This window comes from Phyllosticta capitalensis (assembly GCF_038381095.1).
Source record: "Phyllosticta capitalensis strain CBS 128856 chromosome Unknown BKA78scaffold_6, whole genome shotgun sequence".
In the NCBI taxonomy this organism is placed as follows: domain Eukaryota; kingdom Fungi; phylum Ascomycota; class Dothideomycetes; order Botryosphaeriales; family Phyllostictaceae; genus Phyllosticta; species Phyllosticta capitalensis.
Window position 1 is genome coordinate 1,638,362 of NW_027117444.1, and position 19,104 is coordinate 1,657,465.

The following is a 19,104-nucleotide window of genomic DNA, read 5'->3' on the forward strand; positions in this document are numbered from 1 at the left end:
TCGTTCTTGGACGTAGCTCCCTTGCTGTGGGCTAGCAAAGAAACCTGAATTGAAAAGGCCTCGGAACCATCTCGCCGGATTTATGCTTTGCTATCAACGAGCCTTGCTCTTCAGATATCATACGACGTCATACGAGCACAACACACCGACTTTGCAGTCACCAGCTTTCAGGATTTGCAGGACTACATCGAATTGGCAAAAGTGAGCAAAATGACCTGCAATTTGATAGGTTTGTCCAGCCTCGAGAGCCGGTTAGTTTGTTGTCGGTCTTCAACATGCGGGCCAAATCTCCAGCACAAAGAAACTTGTTCTGGATTGCACCAGATAAAATCATGAATAGACTCGAGCAGAGGAAGCACCTTAGTGTCGAAAAATCAACTGCCGTCCAAGCTATCCGTCCATGTAGTGTGCACTGACTGGAAGGACAATCGGGTACCGAAAAGCAAAGGGCACATCGGCTACCGATCACCAAAGAAGATGGCACGCAAGATCAACAGATGCCGATTGAAGATGGAGCTGAACGGGTCTAATCTAGGAATCGTGATTGGTTTCTTGGTGTTGAAGATGCGAGAGCGGACGAGGCAAGGAGCTTTCCCTGCCCCGGCTAAGCAACAGACCCCTGACGTCGATCCCCGAATCCGGCTCCGAAAGTTTGTTGAAAGTCTGGTGGGTGCTCACTTTTGACTCACCTGAGCCCCGAATATTAGCACCTTCTCTCTGTATAACCTCTCAACCCTCACAACTATTTTCTGACCTTATCAATCGCCAATTCTTTTTGCTCTTCCACGGCCAATACATTTTTTCCGCTGCTGTTGGCCGGTTTTTCACCCCTTGGCCGTTGCGCTCTAGCTGGCCACCACGAGGTCTGCAGACATGAACGGCACGGTCGACGCGGGCAGTAGCCCTACCAAGGTCCCTATTCTCGGCAAAGAGTCCATCATCGTCGACTACGGCCTCTGGAACGACTATGTGGCCAAGGATCTCTTGACCAACATTCCCTCTTCCACCTACGTCCTCGTCACCGACACCAACATTGGCTCGCTCTACATACCCTCCTTCGAGAAGAGTTTCAAAGTGCATGCGGCGCAACTCGCCCCCGCTGCGAGGCTTCTCACCCACATCATTCCTCCTGGAGAGACCTCAAAGTCGAGATCAACAAAGGCAACGGTGGAGGACTGGATGCTGGGCCAAGGATGCACAAGAGACACAGTCATGATTGCGCTGGGTGGAGGTGTCATCGGAGACATGATTGGCTTCGTTGCGGCCACCTACATGCGAGGTGTTCGCTTCGTGCAGGTTCCGTCCACCTTGTTGGCCATGGTTGATTCCTCAATTGGCGGCAAGACTGCCATTGACACACCCGCTGGCAAGAACCTGGTCGGCGCCTTTTGGCAACCGGAGCGCATCTACATTGACCTTCAGTTCTTGGAAACTTTGCCCAGGAGAGAGGTCATTAACGGCATGGCTGAGGTCATCAAGGTGAGTCGGAGCTGGCGCATGCACATTTTGCGATCGTGCTAATATTTTTAGACCGCTGCCATCTGGAACGAAGAGGAGTTTGCCGCGCTCGAGGACAATGCTTCCCTTTTCATGAAGACATTGAGCAAGAAGCCTTCTCAAGGCAAGCACCGCTTGGGCGATATCGCGGCCATCCTGAAGCGCATCGTGCTGGGCTCCGTCCGTGTCAAGGCCCACGTTGTCTCCGCAGACGAGAGGGAGGGTGGCCTCCGCAATCTGCTCAACTTTGGACACTCCATTGGACACGCCATGGAAGCCATTCTTACTCCCCAGATTCTGCACGGCGAGTGTGTAGCCATCGGCATGGTTAAGGAGGCCGAGCTTGCCCGTTACCTTGGTGTTCTGGCTCCTGGAGCTGTCGCTCGTCTCTCCAAGTGCATTGCCAGCTACGAGCTTCCAACAACCCTGCATGACAAGGTTGTGCGCAAGCGCTCGGCCAACAAGCATTGCCCTGTGGATGAGTTACTCTCCATCATGGCCGTCGACAAGAAGAACGACGGCCAGAAGAAGAAGATTGTTCTGCTTGCTGGCATTGGCAGGACTCACGAGAAAAAGGCCAGCGTGGTCGCTGACCGTGACATTCGCATAGTCCTTTCACCGAGCATTTTTGTGCATCCCGGTGTCCCCTCCGACCTCAAGGTCTCCTGCACACCCCCAGGATCCAAGAGTGTTTCCAACCGCGTTCTGGTTCTTGCTGCTCTTGGTTCAGGAACCTGCCGCATCACGAACTTGCTGCACTCTGACGACACGCAATTTATGCTCAATGCCGTTGGAAAGCTCGGCGGTGCTTCCTTTACTTGGGAGGACGACGGTCGTGTGCTGGTAGTCAATGGCAATGGCGGCAACCTTGTGGCCAGCCCTGACGAGCTTTACCTTGGTAACGCTGGTACTGCCTCGCGCTTCTTGACCACTGTAGTCGCTCTGGCAAACAAGTCCTCTGTGACGTCCACGGTCCTCACTGGTAACGCTAGGATGAAGGAGAGACCCATTGGTCCTCTCGTTGAATCTCTGCGCTCTAACGGTGTTGAGATTGACTATCTCGAGAAGCAGGGAAGTCTGCCTCTGCGCATTGGCGCGGCTGGTGGCTTCGAGGGCGGCGACATTGCCTTGACCGCAAATGTCTCTTCGCAGTACGTGTCGTCCATTCTGATGGCCGCTCCTTACGCCAAAAACCCCGTCACGCTTCGTCTCGTCGGCGGCAAGGTCATTTCGCAGCCTTACATTGACATGACAATCGCCATGATGGAGTCTTTCGGAGTCAAGGTCGAGAGATCCACCACCGAGGCCAACACGTATCACATCCCCCGCCAAGCGTACAAGAACCCCGAGTTCTACGAGGTCGAGAGCGATGCCAGCTCTGCCACGTACCCCCTTGCCATTGCAGCTATCACCGGAACTACTTGCACCGTTCCCAACATCGGATCCAAGTCTCTCCAGGGTGACGCTCGCTTTGCTGTCGATGTGCTCAAGCCCATGGGCTGTGTCGTCGAGCAGACGGCCACTTCTACGACGGTGACTGGACCCCCTCGGGGCCAGCTTAAAGCCCTGACCGAGGTTGACATGGAGCCCATGACGGATGCCTTCTTGACGGCTTCCGTGCTGGCCGCCGTTGCGACGAACAACGGCACCACTGCAACCACCCGCATCAACGGCATCGCTAACCAGCGTGTCAAGGAGTGCAACAGAATCGCTGCGATGAAGGACCAGCTGGCCAAGTTTGGCGTTGTTTGCCGTGAGCATGACGACGGTATCATCATTGACGGCCGCTCTTACGAGCTTGACACTCCCAAGGAGGGTATCGACTGCTACGACGACCACCGTGTCGCCATGAGCTTTGGTGTCCTTTCTCTGGTCGCCCCCGGACCTGTTCTTATCCTGGAGAAGGAGTGCACTGGCAAGACCTGGCCCGGCTACTGGGATATTTTGAACCAGCTCTTTGGTGCACGCCTCGAGGGCCACGAGCCTGAGGTTCCTGCCCATCACGGCAAGGCGAGCAAGCCGGCCACCAAGTCGATGTTTGTCATTGGCATGAGGGGCGCCGGCAAGACCACCATGAGTGGCTGGGCTTCCAACATTTTGGGCTGGCCGATGACCGACCTGGACACTGCTCTCGAGCAGCAGTTCGATGGCAAGTCTGTCGCGGACATCGTGAGAGAACACGGCTGGGACTATTTCCGTGAAAAGGAGCTCAACACCCTGAAGCAAGCTATGATCGAAAAGCCCACGGGCCACATTTTCGCTTGCGGTGGCGGCATCGTGGAGATTCCAGAAGCTCGGAAATTGCTCAACGACTGGAAGAAGGACGGCACTGTGCTCCTGATTACCCGCGACATTGAAAAGGTCATGGAGTATCTGAACCGCGACAAGAGTAGGCCTGCCTACGTTGATCCCATGATGAGCGTCTGGGAGCGCCGCAAGGGCTGGTACTATGAGTGCAGCAACCTGCACTTCCACAGCCGTAGCGTGGAAGAGGCTGGCCTCGTTAGGACCCTTGACGAATTCGCTCGCTTCCTGGGCGTCATTAGCGGCAGATCTCGCGCCCTGACTGACATCAAGAAGAAGAGGGAATCTTTCTTCGTCTGTCTTACGGCACCAAAGGTGGACAACCTTTTGGATGATCTGGACAAGATTGTCGTGGGCTCTGATGCAATTGAGCTTCGCGTCGATCTTCTCCAAGACCCCAATGGCAAGGAGGGTATCCCGACCACGGAGTTCATCGTTGATCAGGTCACTCTGCTCCGCTCGGTGGTCTCGCTCCCCATCATCTTCACTGTCAGAAGCAAGAGCCAGGGAGGCAAGTTCCCCGACGGCGCCAGCGAGGATGCGCTCCGCCTCTACACGCTTGCAGCTCGCATGGGTCTCGAGTTCATTGACGTTGAGATTACCTACCCAGAGGAGGTCCTCCAGGAAGTCGCAGCGATCAAGGGCTACAGCAAAATTATTGCGTCCCACCACGACCCCAAGGCCGAGCTCTCTTGGAGCAATGGCTCTTGGATCCCGCACTACAACCGCGCTCTCCAGTTTGGTGATGTGATCAAGCTTGTTGGCGTTGCCAAGTCTCTGCAGGACAACTTTGAGCTGGCAGAGTTCAAGTCGTGGGCCACGCAAACCCACCCCGTCCCTCTGATTGCCATCAACATGGGCTCTCAAGGCAAGCTCAGTCGCATAATCAACAACTTCATGACACCGGTCACGCACGCCGCCTTGCCTGGAGCCTCTGCCCCTGGCCAGCTGTCGTCGGCTGAGATTCGTCAAGGTCTGTCTCTGATCGGCCAAATCGAGTCCAAGAAGCTCTTCGTTGCGGGTTACCCCATCGCTCAATCTCGTTCTCCGGCCATGCACAATGCGCTTTTCAGGGAAACTGGTCTTCCTCACCAGTACAGGCACCTGGAGACGCAAAACGTGGACGACCTGAAGGACCTCATCCGCTCGCCCGACTTTGGCGGTGCATCCATCACGATGCCCCTGAAGCAGGACGTGCGCCCTCTTCTCGATGGTGTCGGCCCCGAGGTTGACATCATCGGCGCTCTCAACACCATTGTGGTTGAAGAAGAAACGGATGACACTGGTGCACCAACCAAGCGCCTCATCGGCCGCAACACGGACTGGAGCGGCATGATGCTCGTCCTCCGCAACGCTGGGGCACCAGGCGGCTCCAAGCAACAGTCTGGGCTCGTCATCGGCGGCGGTGGCACCGCTCGCGCCGCCATCTACGCTCTGGCACAGATGCAGTACTCGCCCATCTTCGTCGCAGGCCGCTCGCCAGCCAAGCTCGAAGCACTCATCCAGTCTTTCCCGGCCGACTTCAACTGCCAGCTTCTCACCAGCGAGGAGCAAGTCGCCGCTCTCGAGGCAGAGGGCAAGCTGCCCTCGGTCGCCATCGGCACCATCCCCGCCGACCAGCCCATCGAGAGCAACCTGCGCGAAATCCTCTGCCGCATCTTCGAGGCTGGCGGCACTGACCCGGCAACTGCCGCTACCCCCAACGACCTCCCCCAGCGTACTTTGCTCGAGATGGCGTACAAGCCGCCCGTCACAGCGCTCATGCGTCTGGCGTCGGACGCTGGCTGGCGCACCGTCAACGGACTCGAAGTCCTCGTCGGCCAGGGCGTCTACCAGTATGAGATGTGGACCGGCATCAGGCCGTTGTACGAGAGCGCAAAGGTACGTGTTGAGTCTGATTCCGTCCCTCCATTAAACAACTTGACTGACATTACTTTCAGGCCGCTGTCCAAGGCCCTGCTCCCGCAAAGGAGTAGGCATACCGGCGCGCGAGCATCGCAAACCACTTGTCTGTCATGATCTGTCTGTCGTCTCTTTTCTTTTTTTCTCTTGTCCTCCAAGCGTCGCATCATAGCGTAGAATAGAGGAATCATATCTTGTTTAGACTACTTTCGAACGTCCTATGTTTCTCTTGATGCCATGATGAATGAAGGCAAAGCAGTCTACGCGGTTTTATTGCGTCGAAGCTTGAATACTCTCCCGACGGCTACCGTCCAACCAACAGAGCTTGACCACCACTCGTTTATTCCGTCGAGGCCCCCTGGATTTGCTCCTCAAACAATGATGTCCAACATCGAACCGCGCCCTTGTCTGCAAGAGTAGACAGGTGTATTGCAAAAGCACAAACGAGCCGAGCAGATGTGATAAGTGTAGATTCAAATTAAGTTAGATGTACCTAAAATTTTGGAAAAACGCCGCTATGACCCTGCTAATACGCTGCCTTCCCAGATAATCAAAACAGAAGCCCCAAAATGAGTGAAAAGAAAGTCGTCAGAAGCGTCTACCGCCCTCAATCGGTACAAACAGGCTCGTCCTAGCCAAAAACGAGCGCCCTAACCTCGATGCTCTCCCTGCCCGGCGCGCCCTCGGGCGTCCGCGGGTCCACAAACGCGGTATGCGGGACACGGGCACCGGTGCCCTGGCTGTCAAAGCACTGCAGCAGCAGGCGCTCGTCGTTCTGCATGCCGCTCCAGTACCACCAGCGGTGGGCGGGGCTGTGCCTGACGGCGGCCGTCTCGCCGGTGCGGTCGGGGTAGATGTGGTGGGTAGGTATCAAATCGGCGTCGGGGACGGTGGTGCTGTCGGCGACGGCCAGCGGGTGCGCGACGACGGGCCCGTTGAGCGGGCGCCACACGTTGATGATGCGGTAGCGGCCGGCGAGCAGCTGCTCGGCTTCGGCCTCGTCCGTGATGTGGAAGCGCACCCGCTGCGCCGCGCTCTTGGCCGTCTGGTCGATGTGCGTGCGGTTGACGGGCGCGCGCTTGGCCCCCGGCGACGTGCGCCGGATCGTGTGGTCGAAGAGGAGGACGCGGTGGGCGCCGGGCACGGCGTTGAGGAGGAGCTGCTCGACTTCGGGGTAGTACTTGTGGTGGATGCGGGCGTCGTCGTCCCAGTCGGTGTAGCTCATGGCCGAGGGAATGGACGAGAGGGCGCCGAAGGCGTTGGTTTCGATGTTGAAGTCTGCCTCGTGGCTGCGCAGGTCTGAGATGTTGACGGCGTGCTCGGCGACGGTCAGGTTGTTTTGCGGTTTGCCTGCTGGTGGCTCCTCAACGAAGTTGTAGGGCTCCTCGCCGTCGGTGGTGCCGCCGAAGAATTGGAGCGTCGAGGTGACGGGGCCTCGAGGGACGGAGAAGCCATTGTTTGTGATGGTGTCAAGGTTGGACTTGGTGGTGGTGGTGGGTTTGACGCTCGAGGGCAGCTCGTGCGCTGGTGTTGGTTGAGCGGCGGTGTCGACGGCCATTGCTGCTGTTTGGAAACCTCTGGATGAAAGTGCTGGCTTTAGACGCGGTGATATTCTGGGAATAGTCTTGAGGATCTTGAAGGCGTTCGTTTTGGTAGTGGTAATTGGTTGAAGAGCTAGGAAGTAGTATTCAAAGTAGTAGATGTAGATGGATCTGTTTTGCGAATGATAAAACAGGAAGGCGTCGCAGCGCGTCAGTATATATAACAACAGAAGGATGTACAAGATGGATTAGCAATCCGAGGGAATGAAGTCGAGTGAGTAAACCCACGTCTGGCGTCATTCATGCTCCCCGCAAAGAGGATGCGCCCTGTGGCGACAATGCGATGATGCCATTCGGGGGTTTGTAAGCCACACCGACGAATGGGATTCCGCTTGCTTACATATTAACCCCGGATTGCGTGCTGCTCGCAGCTACAGATCAGAACATGTTTCTCAAAACGGTATAGAACCGGGCTCTAAAGTCCGTCGGGGTCGTCAGATGGCAGCGTCGGAGATTTGAGCAATGCCATTGTCAGCAGAAACACCAAGAAGTGTCGTGAATTGGGAAGTAAACCCTCATCTGTCTACCCCAAAGCTCTCCTCGGTTCCTGGCCCGAACCGCGGCCGTAGATTCTCCGCCGGACGGGACTTGTCGCCCGAGATGCCGCACATGCCGAAAGCAGAAGTGGAACCGCGGCCAGTGACTAATCATTCCCGGCAGCTTGCTGGCTTTTGAAGACCGCAATAAATCCCCATTGACCCGTCCAATCAAGAAAATGAAAGAAGAAATGGTGAAGCTTAAATGCTCAGAGTCAATTGCATAGCGGCTATCCAAAATCTGGTAGCCTTCCGACGACAAGGTCTTTGGACTTTGGACCGCCAATTCAGCAGATGACAATCCGTATGCCAACGAGCATCCACGAGTGCAACTCTCGATTCTTGACTTGGGACATCTTCACTCGAACAACGGCCTTGTTATATCAGAAGCACTCATAGAGCAGATCAACAATCTGCATCAATAAATCTGACCATCGCAGCATATCTCCATGGTCGATAGATGAATCGAAGTGTTGACAACTCCACGTCCACGTCTCCCCATCCATCACAAGCCAAGCAAACAGCTCACCCTCCCGCCACCCAACCGGCCAACAAACGCGAGCCGCCAGTCAACGGGCCGAGCGCCGTACAGCAGGTCGAAGCGCAGCAGCAGCAGCGGAGGCGGGCGGAAGCGCCGGCGTTTGCCTGTCTGTGTGTCTTCCTCCTGCATGCCAACAACCTGAAGCAGGCAGTCTATCACGGCCTCGGCCAGAACAAAAAGCCAGCGAGGCCCAGCCAGGAAGCCCGTCGCAGCCAAGCACTAGCAAGCCGGGAGGAACGCGAGATAGTCATGACACGACGATGGGCGATCGAGAGATGGAAAGTGGGGAGAGCAGTGCTGTGCTGAGCACCAACCCGAGACAACACAACCCACAAGTCAAGAGACTTGAGAGCTCGTCGACCAAACACGGCAAAAATAAAAAGACATCGAAAAGCTCATGCTCCGATTTTATACTTTGGCATGCTCCGATTTTCCTAGTCTTTCTATCCAATGACAACCGCTGACAGGCGAGAACCGGGGAATTGATCGCCCATCCAGCGAAGCAAGACAGCGGGAGATGCGACAGGCCAGCCAGCAGGTGTGGTGCCTCTAGACCGTGGCCGACTGCCGGGGCGGGCAAACACGTGCGTAACCTTAAACCCAACACGATCCTGGGCAGCTTCGGTGGTGCACAAAACGGACGAACGAGATGGACAAAAAAAAATTTAGGTGCCGCCGGCCGCGGGCCGCCATGCACAATTCAGAAGTACTTAGCCAGCGAGCGACGAAGCGGTCAGCGGGCAGCGCGAGAGACCAAGGTAAACAAAGTTAGGTTTGTTGCTGAAGTCGAGACTTGAGAGGGTATTGGATCCTTTTTTGTGTTTTGCTCTTGCTACAGCCCACAGCTCCGCCAGACAGCTGCCGATTATGTCCGTCACCGATTTGCCCTTGTCCCCGTATGCTGCTGCGACATACTGTTGCGTTCTTCGTCCCGTTTGACCGCTGCCGCCGTAAAGGTCTGGCCCAGCCCAGCCCAGCCCCTCCTCGTCCACGACATGCGAGTCGAACAGGAACAGACGGGCGGCATGTGGCATTGCCGTGGTCGCTGCTGCCGCTCAAACCCGCAAGACGCGTCGTCGCATCGCGTGTTCCATACTTTCGTTCCGCCTCCTCCCATCTCGTTTTCTCTCGTGCGCCAAAGAGGTAAGAATACTTGGCTCTGCTCGGGTTCATGACTCGAAGGTATGGTGTGTCAACAATCCTCAAAAGGTGAGTGGTGCTTACAGCCACCAAGCCTTGTGACTCCTCAGCAAATTGAAGACTCGCCCTCGTGCCTTTTCGGTGGAGCCGCTTGGCTGTGGGCGGCCAGGCTCCGCATGAATCGGCTTGTTTCAAAGAATAAGGCAGCAAATCCCTGGAGATGCAAAGACTTGAAATCTTTTTCGGGTGCGGCTCGCCTTCCGCAACCTGGGTGCCCCCACGCCACGCCGCGACTCATATCCAGGCCTTTCGTGTTACTCTCCCGTTCGGCTCAAAATATTTCCACGCCCGACAGGAACCAGTACGCCGGTCTGTCTGAGCTCCAAGAAGGTAGGTAGGAAGCGTTCATCACTCAATCCGCCTCTTTTTGAAGGTCAGGCCAAGACCTCTTTCCACAGACCATCAACTTGATCTCCGAATCACAAAGATGCCAACTTCGACTCCCTCTCCTGGTCCTCCACCTTCGTACGGCTTGGTTCCAACACCTTCCAGTACCTCTTGTATCAAATTGGTCGGCATAATCTCAACGTCGGACGGCAGCTTTTGAGCCAGGCGGAAGTACTTGCTGACGGCGGTCCGAACTCGTGGCTTCTCTTGCTTTATCCACCAGTCTGAGGCCCAAACTTTTCTGTCCAGCGGCACCTTTTGTCTCTCGGCATGAATGATCGAGAATGTGGCCCGGGCTCGGTTGAATCGGTCTAGCGTGCTGCTCTCGCCACTGAGCTGTGTAGTAAAGATGTCAAGACGTCGTAACATTTCGTCGTACTCCATCATGTGTTCGACTGCTGCCATATGACCAAGGGATGCGCCCAAATCCGCCGAAAGATTGTGTACAACGTGCATGGCGCGCAAAATGGGGTCCAGGATTGGTCCGAGATACGAGTTCATGAACGTCCTGCCACCGGTCTTGGTAGGGTAGATGAACAGAAGCGTCCCTCGGTCAGGAGACAACTCCGCGAGACGGTCAAGTAAAATGGAGCGCGAGCTCGTCGCGGAAAAAAGGCCAGCAAGCTCGGAAGAGGTGCTCGGTGGGATAAAGCGCTCGACGATGGACACGTCGACTGTCCCGGGTGGTACGGCTGGGCGAGGACTTCTGGGGATCTTGACATCGCCATCTTGATCATGGAGAGGAACGGCGCTATCAAACACTTTCGAGGTAAAGTAATCCTCGCCGCCCATGACTGGTCCTGGCGTCGTCGGTGGCGAAATTGGAAGGTCGGCCATGTTGAAGCGGCCAGGCACGGCGTGGAAGACGTTGATCCATACGGTCGATGCGGGCGGTATGGTATCGTGGATTGCGTATATTATATGCGGAAATGCCTGGCCAGTGGGTGAGGGACAGGGCAAGGCGTGGGAGAGCACTTTGACCGAATTGTTTGGCAAGCGGCTGGACACCATGTCGGCCACTGAGGCAGGGTCAGCAATTTTGAGCAAATGGGAGCAATGGCGCACGCCTTACTGATGGCCTGCAGGCTCCCGTTGAGCCAGGCGAAGTTGTTGGTTTCGCCCAAGGATTGGCCGTGCGACGATGATGTAGACTCCTGCGCCGGGGCTGATGAGGCGAATCCAAAACCAGTCGACGGCCTCTCGAGATCTGACCTCGCGGGAGAGTCCATTGGGGTGTTGCGGACATGAGAACTGTTTGCCCAAAACTTGGTACACAGGTCCGGAGGCGGCGTGGGGAGCTCGACACGATGATCGCCCAATTTTGGATCCTTGGAGGCAGAGCCGTCGTTTGGCGTGGGCAGAGGGTCTGGAGGCGCGTCGCCAGACGAGGGCGGCGCACGAGCTATCTTGGGGCTCGGGGCATCAGAGTGTCGAGTCGTTGCGGGCGATGGTTGGTGTGGCGAGGAGCCGTCCGTGTTGTCGTCGGGGTCGAGCGGGCGGTCAGGATGTGGAGTGGCTATGCCCAGGAGCTGGAACGAAGGCAGGCGTAAGTCATGCCCCGCTTTGAAATGTGGAGATGGGCGAAGAAGGGCGGACTCGTTTGTCGCGATGGAGTCGTCGACGATGGACAAGTCGGGCCGTGAGAGCAGAGTCGGGTTGTTGGCTGGGGCAAGGCCGGGAGCGGAGGAAGGGTCGGCGGCGGGTTCTAGAAGAGACGGCGGGAGTACTGAGAGAAGGTTGCACGGTGAGGACGGAGAAGAGGAGGAGTGAGCATATGGCCCATGCTTGTCGAGCACCGGAGGAGCAGGGGAGGCAAGGTGCAGGCCTCGTGGAGATAACAGCGACGACGACGGAGAAGTGCTGGAGGTCGTCTCATCGATGTCATGGGGCAGGGACTGGCGCAGATCCAGCGCATCAGGAAATCCGGCTACGCTCTGCTGATCCATCGAGGCAGGCGAGAAAAATTGGAGAGCGCTTCGAGCGGTTCAGGGCGTGTGTCCGGAGGAAGAGATGCAGCGGGCGCCAATGCGGGCTACTGCACAGCCGTAGGAGGAGGTCCGGATGAGCCAAGATGCAGGGCGCGATGACAGCAGACGCGCAAGAGGACGAAGTCACGGGCGGTGTGCGACGGAAGTGAAGAGAGACAGTGGAGTCAGAAAGACGGCACGGCGGGAGAGGTCTGGTGGTACGGAGTACTGGAGTACCTGTGGTGGCCGGCCAGCGGACGAGATGGAGCTGGAGCTGGAGCTGGTGGTTGAAATGGGGGCGAGGTGGGTGAGTGGAGGATAGGAGGATGGTATTATTGGAGAAAAGAGAGAGTGGAGCCGTGCAGGCAGCCTAGAGGGGGAGGATGAAGAAAAGGTGGTGTCGAGTTGTTGGGCAGCTGCAATGGAAGGAGAACGGTCTGGACCAAAGGCAACCAGGATGAGCTTGTGCCATGGTCCCGCGTCTTCTCAGCACAACTCATCGACAGGCAGCGCTTGACGGCGGCTTACTCAGGCCATGTATGCTGTGTCGTATCCGCCGCGGCGCAGTTTTTTGCCCGTGCCTCTGCCACCTAGGAAATGACTCTCTCAAAATAATATACCCTACTCGTTTTTTTTATTATCGACCTATTATATGACACTGCCCAGACGCGAACCCGACGCGAGCCTGTCGACTACATGTACCCGCTCGCGACGCGTGCGAGACATGATTGACGACTTCCTAGAAGAGATCCCCCGCGACAACACAGCATCTCTCGAAGATCACCCGCAAAAATGACGTTGTCGGTGAGCACTGGCTTCAAGTTCCTTTTTCCTTTGTCTCTTGTCGTGTTTGTAGAAATGCTATGAATCCATTATTTGCTTGCCATCAATCCATCTCTACTGTCTTGTCTTGCATTTCTACACAATGCCCAAAGAGGAAAACATGCCTCCATCAATCTTGCCTCTTTTTCTTTCATGTGCTCCGGCCTCAAATATGGCTGCCCTCAGCCTTCTCCAAAGCATCATCGCTATCTTGGTCCACCGCCAGCCATGTGTAAAACATATCACTGGACCTGCCATGCCTGTGGCCGTTCACAAAGCCGTGGCCAGCGCTGCTCCGCCAGAATTGCTACCAGCGGCGCCAGCAACAATGTCACCAACTGTCCAACCAACATCAACATTGACAGCCCGCCGTCCCAGGCGGACCACAACGGCATCCGATGCGCCTACTGCCACACGCCCACCATGTCGCAATCCAAGACTGAGGGTCATACTGTCAACCCTACCTCTTTGGTGAACAATTCAAAGTGGGAAGCACACCACCCCATGATGCATCCGCCGTCATGGAACATCAACGCTTCTCCTCCTAGGCCGGGCCTCCAACACCAAGCAGCTCCTACCGGCTTCCAGAGCCCGTCGAACGGCCCCAATGCCAGCAACTACATTGCCGTGTCGACGATGCCACCAAATGCGGCGTCGCAGCATCATCACTACCCTTCTCATGTTGGCCACGGACAACCAAACTACCCGCATCAACGCCACGGCGGAAACCCAGCACCGGGTTCTCTGCCGCTCTATTCGCAACCACATCATAACGGCCGCTTCGCTGCTCCATCTTCGTCCGGCGTGCCCATCGACCCGCAAATCTTGCCCTCTCCCAACCACCATCAGCATCCCGCTCCGCGATCCCATCCCCACGGAGCAGCATCAGCGCCGCCATACATCCCTCCCACCTCAGCCTCTTCGCGGACGCAGCAGAACGCCTCTCCTCCCCAAGCGCATCTTCCTCGGCAACAGAGTCCTCACAGACCTACGCCGGCGGCTACAGGAGCAACGCGAGGACCAACATCGGGCGGACAGCCCAACCTTCGCTCCCCAGCCGAAATGCTCGCCTCCATGAACGCAACACGCACGGCGCTTTTCATGCAAGCAGAGGCGCAGCGTGATGAAGGCGTCGCCTTTGGTGACAGCGAGCTCCAGGCCGCGTGGTACGCCATGTGGGAGGGTTGCGGGGTGCCCAGCGCGACAGTGTCCGCAGCGGCGGCCGCGGCGAGAGACAACAGCAAGGAGAAGGGGGAAAAGGAGGGCAAGGATGGCGAGAGCGGCGGGAGCCAAGGAAATAAGTAGAGGACGTGGTTTGCGAGAGTTGGCGAGGATGGCAGAAGAGCGACATTGAGGGAGACTGGACGAGACATATATCTAGAGAGACTTTTGGATTCCTTTGTAGAAGGATGGAGAGACTTTGATGGCGGATTGAAGGAGACAGGGGGATGAAGACGGCGGAGAAGAGACTAGACTAAGATACCACACATCAATGACATTGGAATGCCATCAAATCCAAACATGCAGTGTCTTGGTGTACCGCGCGTGCATCTGTCGAAGCAGCCCATGGCTATCCGGTCTTTGACGAGGGCAGAGATTGCAAGCGGAAAAAGTTACTCCCACAGCAATCTTCTGGCCATCCGAAGAGTAGAGGTGGCCTGCAGTCAGCCGTCTGACGTCTGACGTCTGGTCTGCGTGTGCCTTTGGCCTCTTGAGCGCAGTCCAAGAGCTCTGAATGTAGTGGGCACATCTGGGGTGAAAGTGAGGTGCAGCAGACAGGCAAAAAAGTAGGGCAAGACGAAATAGTTACCAGTAGATAGGCGGCGAGGCGGCGGAGTATGTGGCAGCCTAGAAAAGAGCAAAAAGAAACGCCATGTACATACGTTGGAACAACCCGGCTACCAGGAGTCTGATAGAAATCATACTCCCTTGAGGCCACTCGGAGTCGAACCGCGGCTTAGACGATACACCCTATAGCTCACACACCTGCGGGTTTTATTCCTAAGGTGTTGGTGGCAGTGACGTTGAGACGGATCCTATTCCACTGCGCTAACCAGCTTGTTGAAGTACAACCGCCATTCGCAAAATATAAACTGATCGAGGCGCTGGCTTTGGGTTGCAGCACTGGCGATGGAGCGCAGTGGTGTTGGTCGTGTCGCGCTGTCCGCGCGCTGAATGTCGTCGCGCCTCCTGTCGTCGCTGGCTGGCCTCGTCTTCACCCTGCCCTTCTCATACCAAGTTCATGGTGTTGGCCCCGCTAGGCCGCATCGCCGTCGCCAGTGCTGTGATATCAGTCAGCACTCAACGTTCCCATCAGAATAATTTCACCGTTGCAGACAACTGCATGCCACCACCCGCTCCTCGCCAAAACCCACACTTCCAAACACCATCTTCATCTTACTCCCTGCACCGCGCAGCCCGGCGACTTCACTGCTGAAGGCATCGCACCAGCCCTATGCATGTCGCCTTTCCGTGAACTGCAGCCAATGCGTCACCGCAACTACGAAAATTCAGCAGAATGCCGGCCCATGAAGAGCTCGCCCAGCGGCTAAGTCAGGAAAGGTACAAGATGCCACCAAGGTGCCATCTAGATGCCTTGATCTTTCAAGCCCACGACTAAAGGCTCAAAGAGCGCGTATGCTCATGGCAGCATGACACGCGGGATCCTAAGCCTTCGTGCAGCGTTCTGCATGGCTACGGTGCAATCAGCAGTTGCGTGTGCAGATATCATCCAAGCTCTTGAGTACATCCGGAATGTGCGGTCTTATTCCCATTGAAACCCAAGAGAAAGATCAAAAAGACATCGGGGAGGGAAACGGGAATTGGATAGGCGTCTGCGATAAAAGAAGCGCAACAGACTTTTCTGAACAGGCAAGTCGAAATGTGCAGCCAATGACGCGGAGTAGGGTCATAAGAGTGAATCAATGGAGTGTCCGTATGAAAGATCTAAAAGAGATCAAGAAAAGAACGAGTCTAGGGCGTGAGCCCTCGACGGCGTGGATGGATGGCAGTGGAAAGGTCGAAGTGACATTCGGGAGTGTCGTGGGAAGCCCGGCTCCAAATTCCTAACCGGTGTGGCGCTCGGCTCGCCTTTCCCTCCCGTCCCAATCTTTCAACACCAAGAACATTGCGCCGACCTGCGACACTCGAGTCCTTCTTTGACAACTTCATCCCGCCACTATCATATTAACTTGACTAATCGGCGCTGCCGACGATTGGAGAAAAAGAGCGAGGATACTGGAGAGATTGTGCGCCGCGCACAGCGAGAGATTTTTCATCTTCTCGGATTGAGGTCGATTTTGGAGCGTCACAGGCCGTGGCGGGCTTGGAGTATCTGAGGAGAGATTTTGGTATGTTGGTCGTCTGGTCTAACTTCAATCCAAATGTACTCCTTGTCTGAAATCCATCGTCTACGCTCTTTTTTCTTTGATTCTGTATAGTCTTTGAGGACATGCATTAAACACAACTTTTTTTATGCCATTCTTTTTCTTCTATTTCCTTATTCAGCAGCTCGGTCCTGGTCAACCAACTTCGATTTGGGCGTGTTATTTTTCAGAGCTCTGTCATTTTTTTTTGCGCCAAAACAACAACCTGCTGACTCTTTGCAGCATCTCTCAGCATCAGTCACACGCCCCAAAACACCACCACCCACCATCTACACAAGCGTTCAGCCACCGTCACGCCCCCTGAGCTTCCTCGTCCTGCCTCAGCATCATGAAGGTCCTCGAAAAGTCATCCTCCGTCCTCAGCAACTGGGAAGTCCTCAACATCGTCCGCGAGCAAAAGGGCGAGTACGACGGCACCGACGGCACCGGCCGCGCGCGCCCCATGCCCGCAAACCTGAGCCGAGTCCTGAACGATGTAAGTGCAGATTGCCCTTCTGCGCCCTATCACAGCCATATAGCGCCTCATCAACCACCGGCTCGCTCACACGGCACGCCATACAGGTCGAAACGCAACTGACAGCAGCGGGCTCGCCTCTGTCTGACCCGCACGGCCGCTACAGCAGCGCCGCGTTCCGCGAGCTCTTCACGCGCACCAAGGACGCAGGCTTCTCCATCGAAAAGGCCGAGCTGCTCATGATTCTCAACCTGCGCCCCAAGTCGCTGGCCGAGCTGGACACAATCATGGAGGAGCTGGACAGCCGCTACGGCGAGGAGAAGCAGGAGGAGCTGCTGGCGATTGTCAAGGAGTGCTTGGGTCCCGTCGAGGAGGGCGGCATGGCGGTGGATGTGGAGAGCGAGGCGACGGATGCGAAGCATGATCGGCATAGGTTTGGTGGCGCGGAGGTGGATTTGGCGGGTCAGAGGGTGCAGGCGTGAGGCTGCGGTGGGAGATGCGTTTGGGGTCATGACAAATCATTTTGGCAGAAAGAGGCTGCTGAACAAAGATATCTGGAGCCGATTACAAAGCTTTTCAGTCTACGCCTTTTCAATCCTCGTTTTGATTTGATCTACTCTCCATTTTTCAGAAGGTCACAGCACTTTGAGATTTGAGTCTACGAGAACAGCATTCAGTTGGCTGATGTTTGCTTCTCAGAGCCTCGTGAAGTCTTCCTTGACAATGGTGGCGACTATCACATAGCGATCTACCATACGGGTTGCTTCACGGCCAACAATGTCTGCAGGACCCGTGGATCACTCAAATTCAATTCCAACAGCTTGTGGTGATGAGGTCGTGCATTGGCGTCATGGGTTCGGTATAGCTATCAAAGATACCAAAATTGGGGGAATCACGATGATTTTTTCGAGCGATGCCGACGGCGACCATAGCTCATCCTGCAGCAGCTACCTCCTTTTGCTGTGAGTCCCTTCTACCAGTGCCGACGCCGCTTGCGAGCAGCTCTAATCGACTTGCCTGGACCCGATGCTTCTTCATGACCTCGACCCACTCCTCCTCATCTTCGTCTTCATCATCAGTATCGTCGTCCTCAGCAAGGTCGTCCCGTATTAGCGCAAGCATCATTCCAAAGTCACCGCCCAGTCGTCCCAGACTACCGGCGCAGTACAACACTTGCGTCAGCAGCGAGTCCCTCGAGGACTTGTCTTGCACGTTGGGTAAATATTTGCGCAAAGTCTCACCCAGGAGTTCTACAAGATGATGCGGGAAGGTTGCCAGGGCGGAAGGAAGTGGTTGCAGTTGGTCATCCCCCGTAATGTTGGCCGTGGTGTTGCTCTCATCGCCCGACGCGCCAGGCGCAGGCAGAGCAGATGGAAAGATGCTTTTGTACATTGAAATGATCGCAAAGCTCTGCTCGCGGAATATCTCAAGATACCTTTTCAGATATCGCTCCGTTTGTTGACCTCCGGCCCATGCGTCCTTGCTCTTCTCGCCGTTCTTCCTGCGTGTGGTCTCCTGATCGGCTAACTCGCGCAACGGGTCCAATGCTTCGAGCATAGTAAGAAGATTGGCGAGCCGGCAAACAAGAAACAGGGCGCCGAGCGCACCCTCGTTCGTTCCTATGCTCTTGGTCTTTGCCGACGGGTTCCAGGCTTGATCAAGCTCTGGGGCGACGCGTCGGAGCCAGCCAATTGTGCGCATTGCTCCCGCGAGCTTGATTCCCTGTCCTTGGAGGCTGTTGACGAGGTTCGTGGCCATGCCTTTCATTTCTTGCTCCGCCTGCGCAGCGATTTCCCGGACCAAGTCCACGTTGGGATATAGCGTATGCAGACGCTTGATGTGGGCGTGGAGATCTAACGCGGATGTGTAATTGGCACTGCTGAGACCACTTGTCCCCGCGGTTCCAGTGCCTTGTGTTGCGCCGCCTGCGGACGATATTGCCGATGAAAGCAACGTGGGCAATTCCAGTATGTCGGCAACGCGATCTACGTTGCGAGCGAGAAGCATGGCTTTTCGCCGCCTGTCGAGGATTTCATTCTCGCTTCTCCGGCCATATGCCTTCTCGAAATCTTCGCTGGCGTTTTCCAGCAAGGGGAGCGCATCTTGGAGCTCGGCGGTGTGGCTGGCTAGCTGTGGGAGATTGGTTGAGAGGCTGTTCAGGCGCGTCGAGGAGGATATTATGGATTTGTGGGAACGCTTGGAGAGGGCTTGCAGGTTGCGGACGACGGATGCGGAGCTCTGGGCGAGCTGGTGCGGTTCGGAGGAGCTCAGCGAGGAGAGGGACAATGTTGAAAGGCGGCCAAGGTATTCGGTGGTGGTGGGATCATTCGGTGAGGGTATCGGTTTGGCGGAGGCATCGTGAGCGTCGAAATAGGGGGCCAGTAGGTCGTAGAGCGGGTCGGCCATGGTGTTTAGTCAATGGAGTCAGCAAGAAGCGTCAGTGGTTGTGGTAGACGTCGGAGGTGCGACCTAGACTTCGGCGCCGCATGTGACTGGGCCCAGACGGG

General features: G+C 56.1%; 6 protein-coding genes across 6 annotated transcripts; 3 read left to right on the forward strand and 3 right to left on the reverse strand.

The window, feature by feature from the left end:
- Window positions 1-873: 873 nt before the first annotated feature.
- On the forward strand, window positions 874-5,777 carry BKA78DRAFT_353753 (Shikimate dehydrogenase; the record flags this gene model as incomplete). Its single annotated transcript, XM_066891609.1, has 3 exons — window positions 874-1,479; window positions 1,531-5,682; window positions 5,742-5,777. The coding sequence occupies 3 exons, from the start codon at window positions 874-876 to the stop codon at window positions 5,775-5,777; spliced, it is 4,794 nt and encodes a 1,597-aa protein (XP_066743553.1).
- Window positions 5,778-6,334: 557 nt separating this feature from the next.
- Window positions 6,335-7,261, reverse strand: BKA78DRAFT_253067 (uncharacterized protein; the record flags this gene model as incomplete). Its single annotated transcript, XM_066884783.1, has 1 exon — window positions 6,335-7,261. The coding sequence occupies one exon, from the start codon at window positions 7,259-7,261 to the stop codon at window positions 6,335-6,337; it is 927 nt and encodes a 308-aa protein (XP_066743554.1).
- Window positions 7,262-9,648: 2,387 nt separating this feature from the next.
- On the reverse strand, window positions 9,649-11,751 carry BKA78DRAFT_371744 (uncharacterized protein; the record flags this gene model as incomplete). The annotated part of the gene is made up of 3 exons (XM_066892716.1): window positions 9,649-10,987; window positions 11,041-11,673; window positions 11,712-11,751. The coding sequence occupies 3 exons, from the start codon at window positions 11,749-11,751 to the stop codon at window positions 9,984-9,986; spliced, it is 1,677 nt and encodes a 558-aa protein (XP_066743555.1). The 3' UTR covers window positions 9,649-9,983.
- Window positions 11,752-12,476: 725 nt separating this feature from the next.
- BKA78DRAFT_317086 (uncharacterized protein) lies at window positions 12,477-14,409 on the forward strand. The gene has a single exon (XM_066888679.1). It carries the CDS (start codon window positions 12,911-12,913, stop codon window positions 14,060-14,062), a length of 1,152 nt encoding a protein of 383 aa, XP_066743556.1. The 5' UTR covers window positions 12,477-12,910; the 3' UTR covers window positions 14,063-14,409.
- Window positions 14,410-16,471: 2,062 nt separating this feature from the next.
- On the forward strand, window positions 16,472-17,079 carry BKA78DRAFT_353757 (RNA polymerase III, subunit C17; the record flags this gene model as incomplete). The annotated part of the gene is made up of 2 exons (XM_066891610.1): window positions 16,472-16,618; window positions 16,705-17,079. 2 exons carry the CDS (start codon window positions 16,472-16,474, stop codon window positions 17,077-17,079), a joined length of 522 nt encoding a protein of 173 aa, XP_066743557.1.
- A 451-nt stretch (window positions 17,080-17,530) lies between these two features.
- On the reverse strand, window positions 17,531-19,003 carry BKA78DRAFT_296563 (Dor1-like family-domain-containing protein; the record flags this gene model as incomplete). The annotated part of the gene is made up of 1 exon (XM_066886635.1): window positions 17,531-19,003. One exon carries the CDS (start codon window positions 19,001-19,003, stop codon window positions 17,531-17,533), a length of 1,473 nt encoding a protein of 490 aa, XP_066743558.1.
- Between the last annotated feature and the right edge of the window lie 101 nt (window positions 19,004-19,104).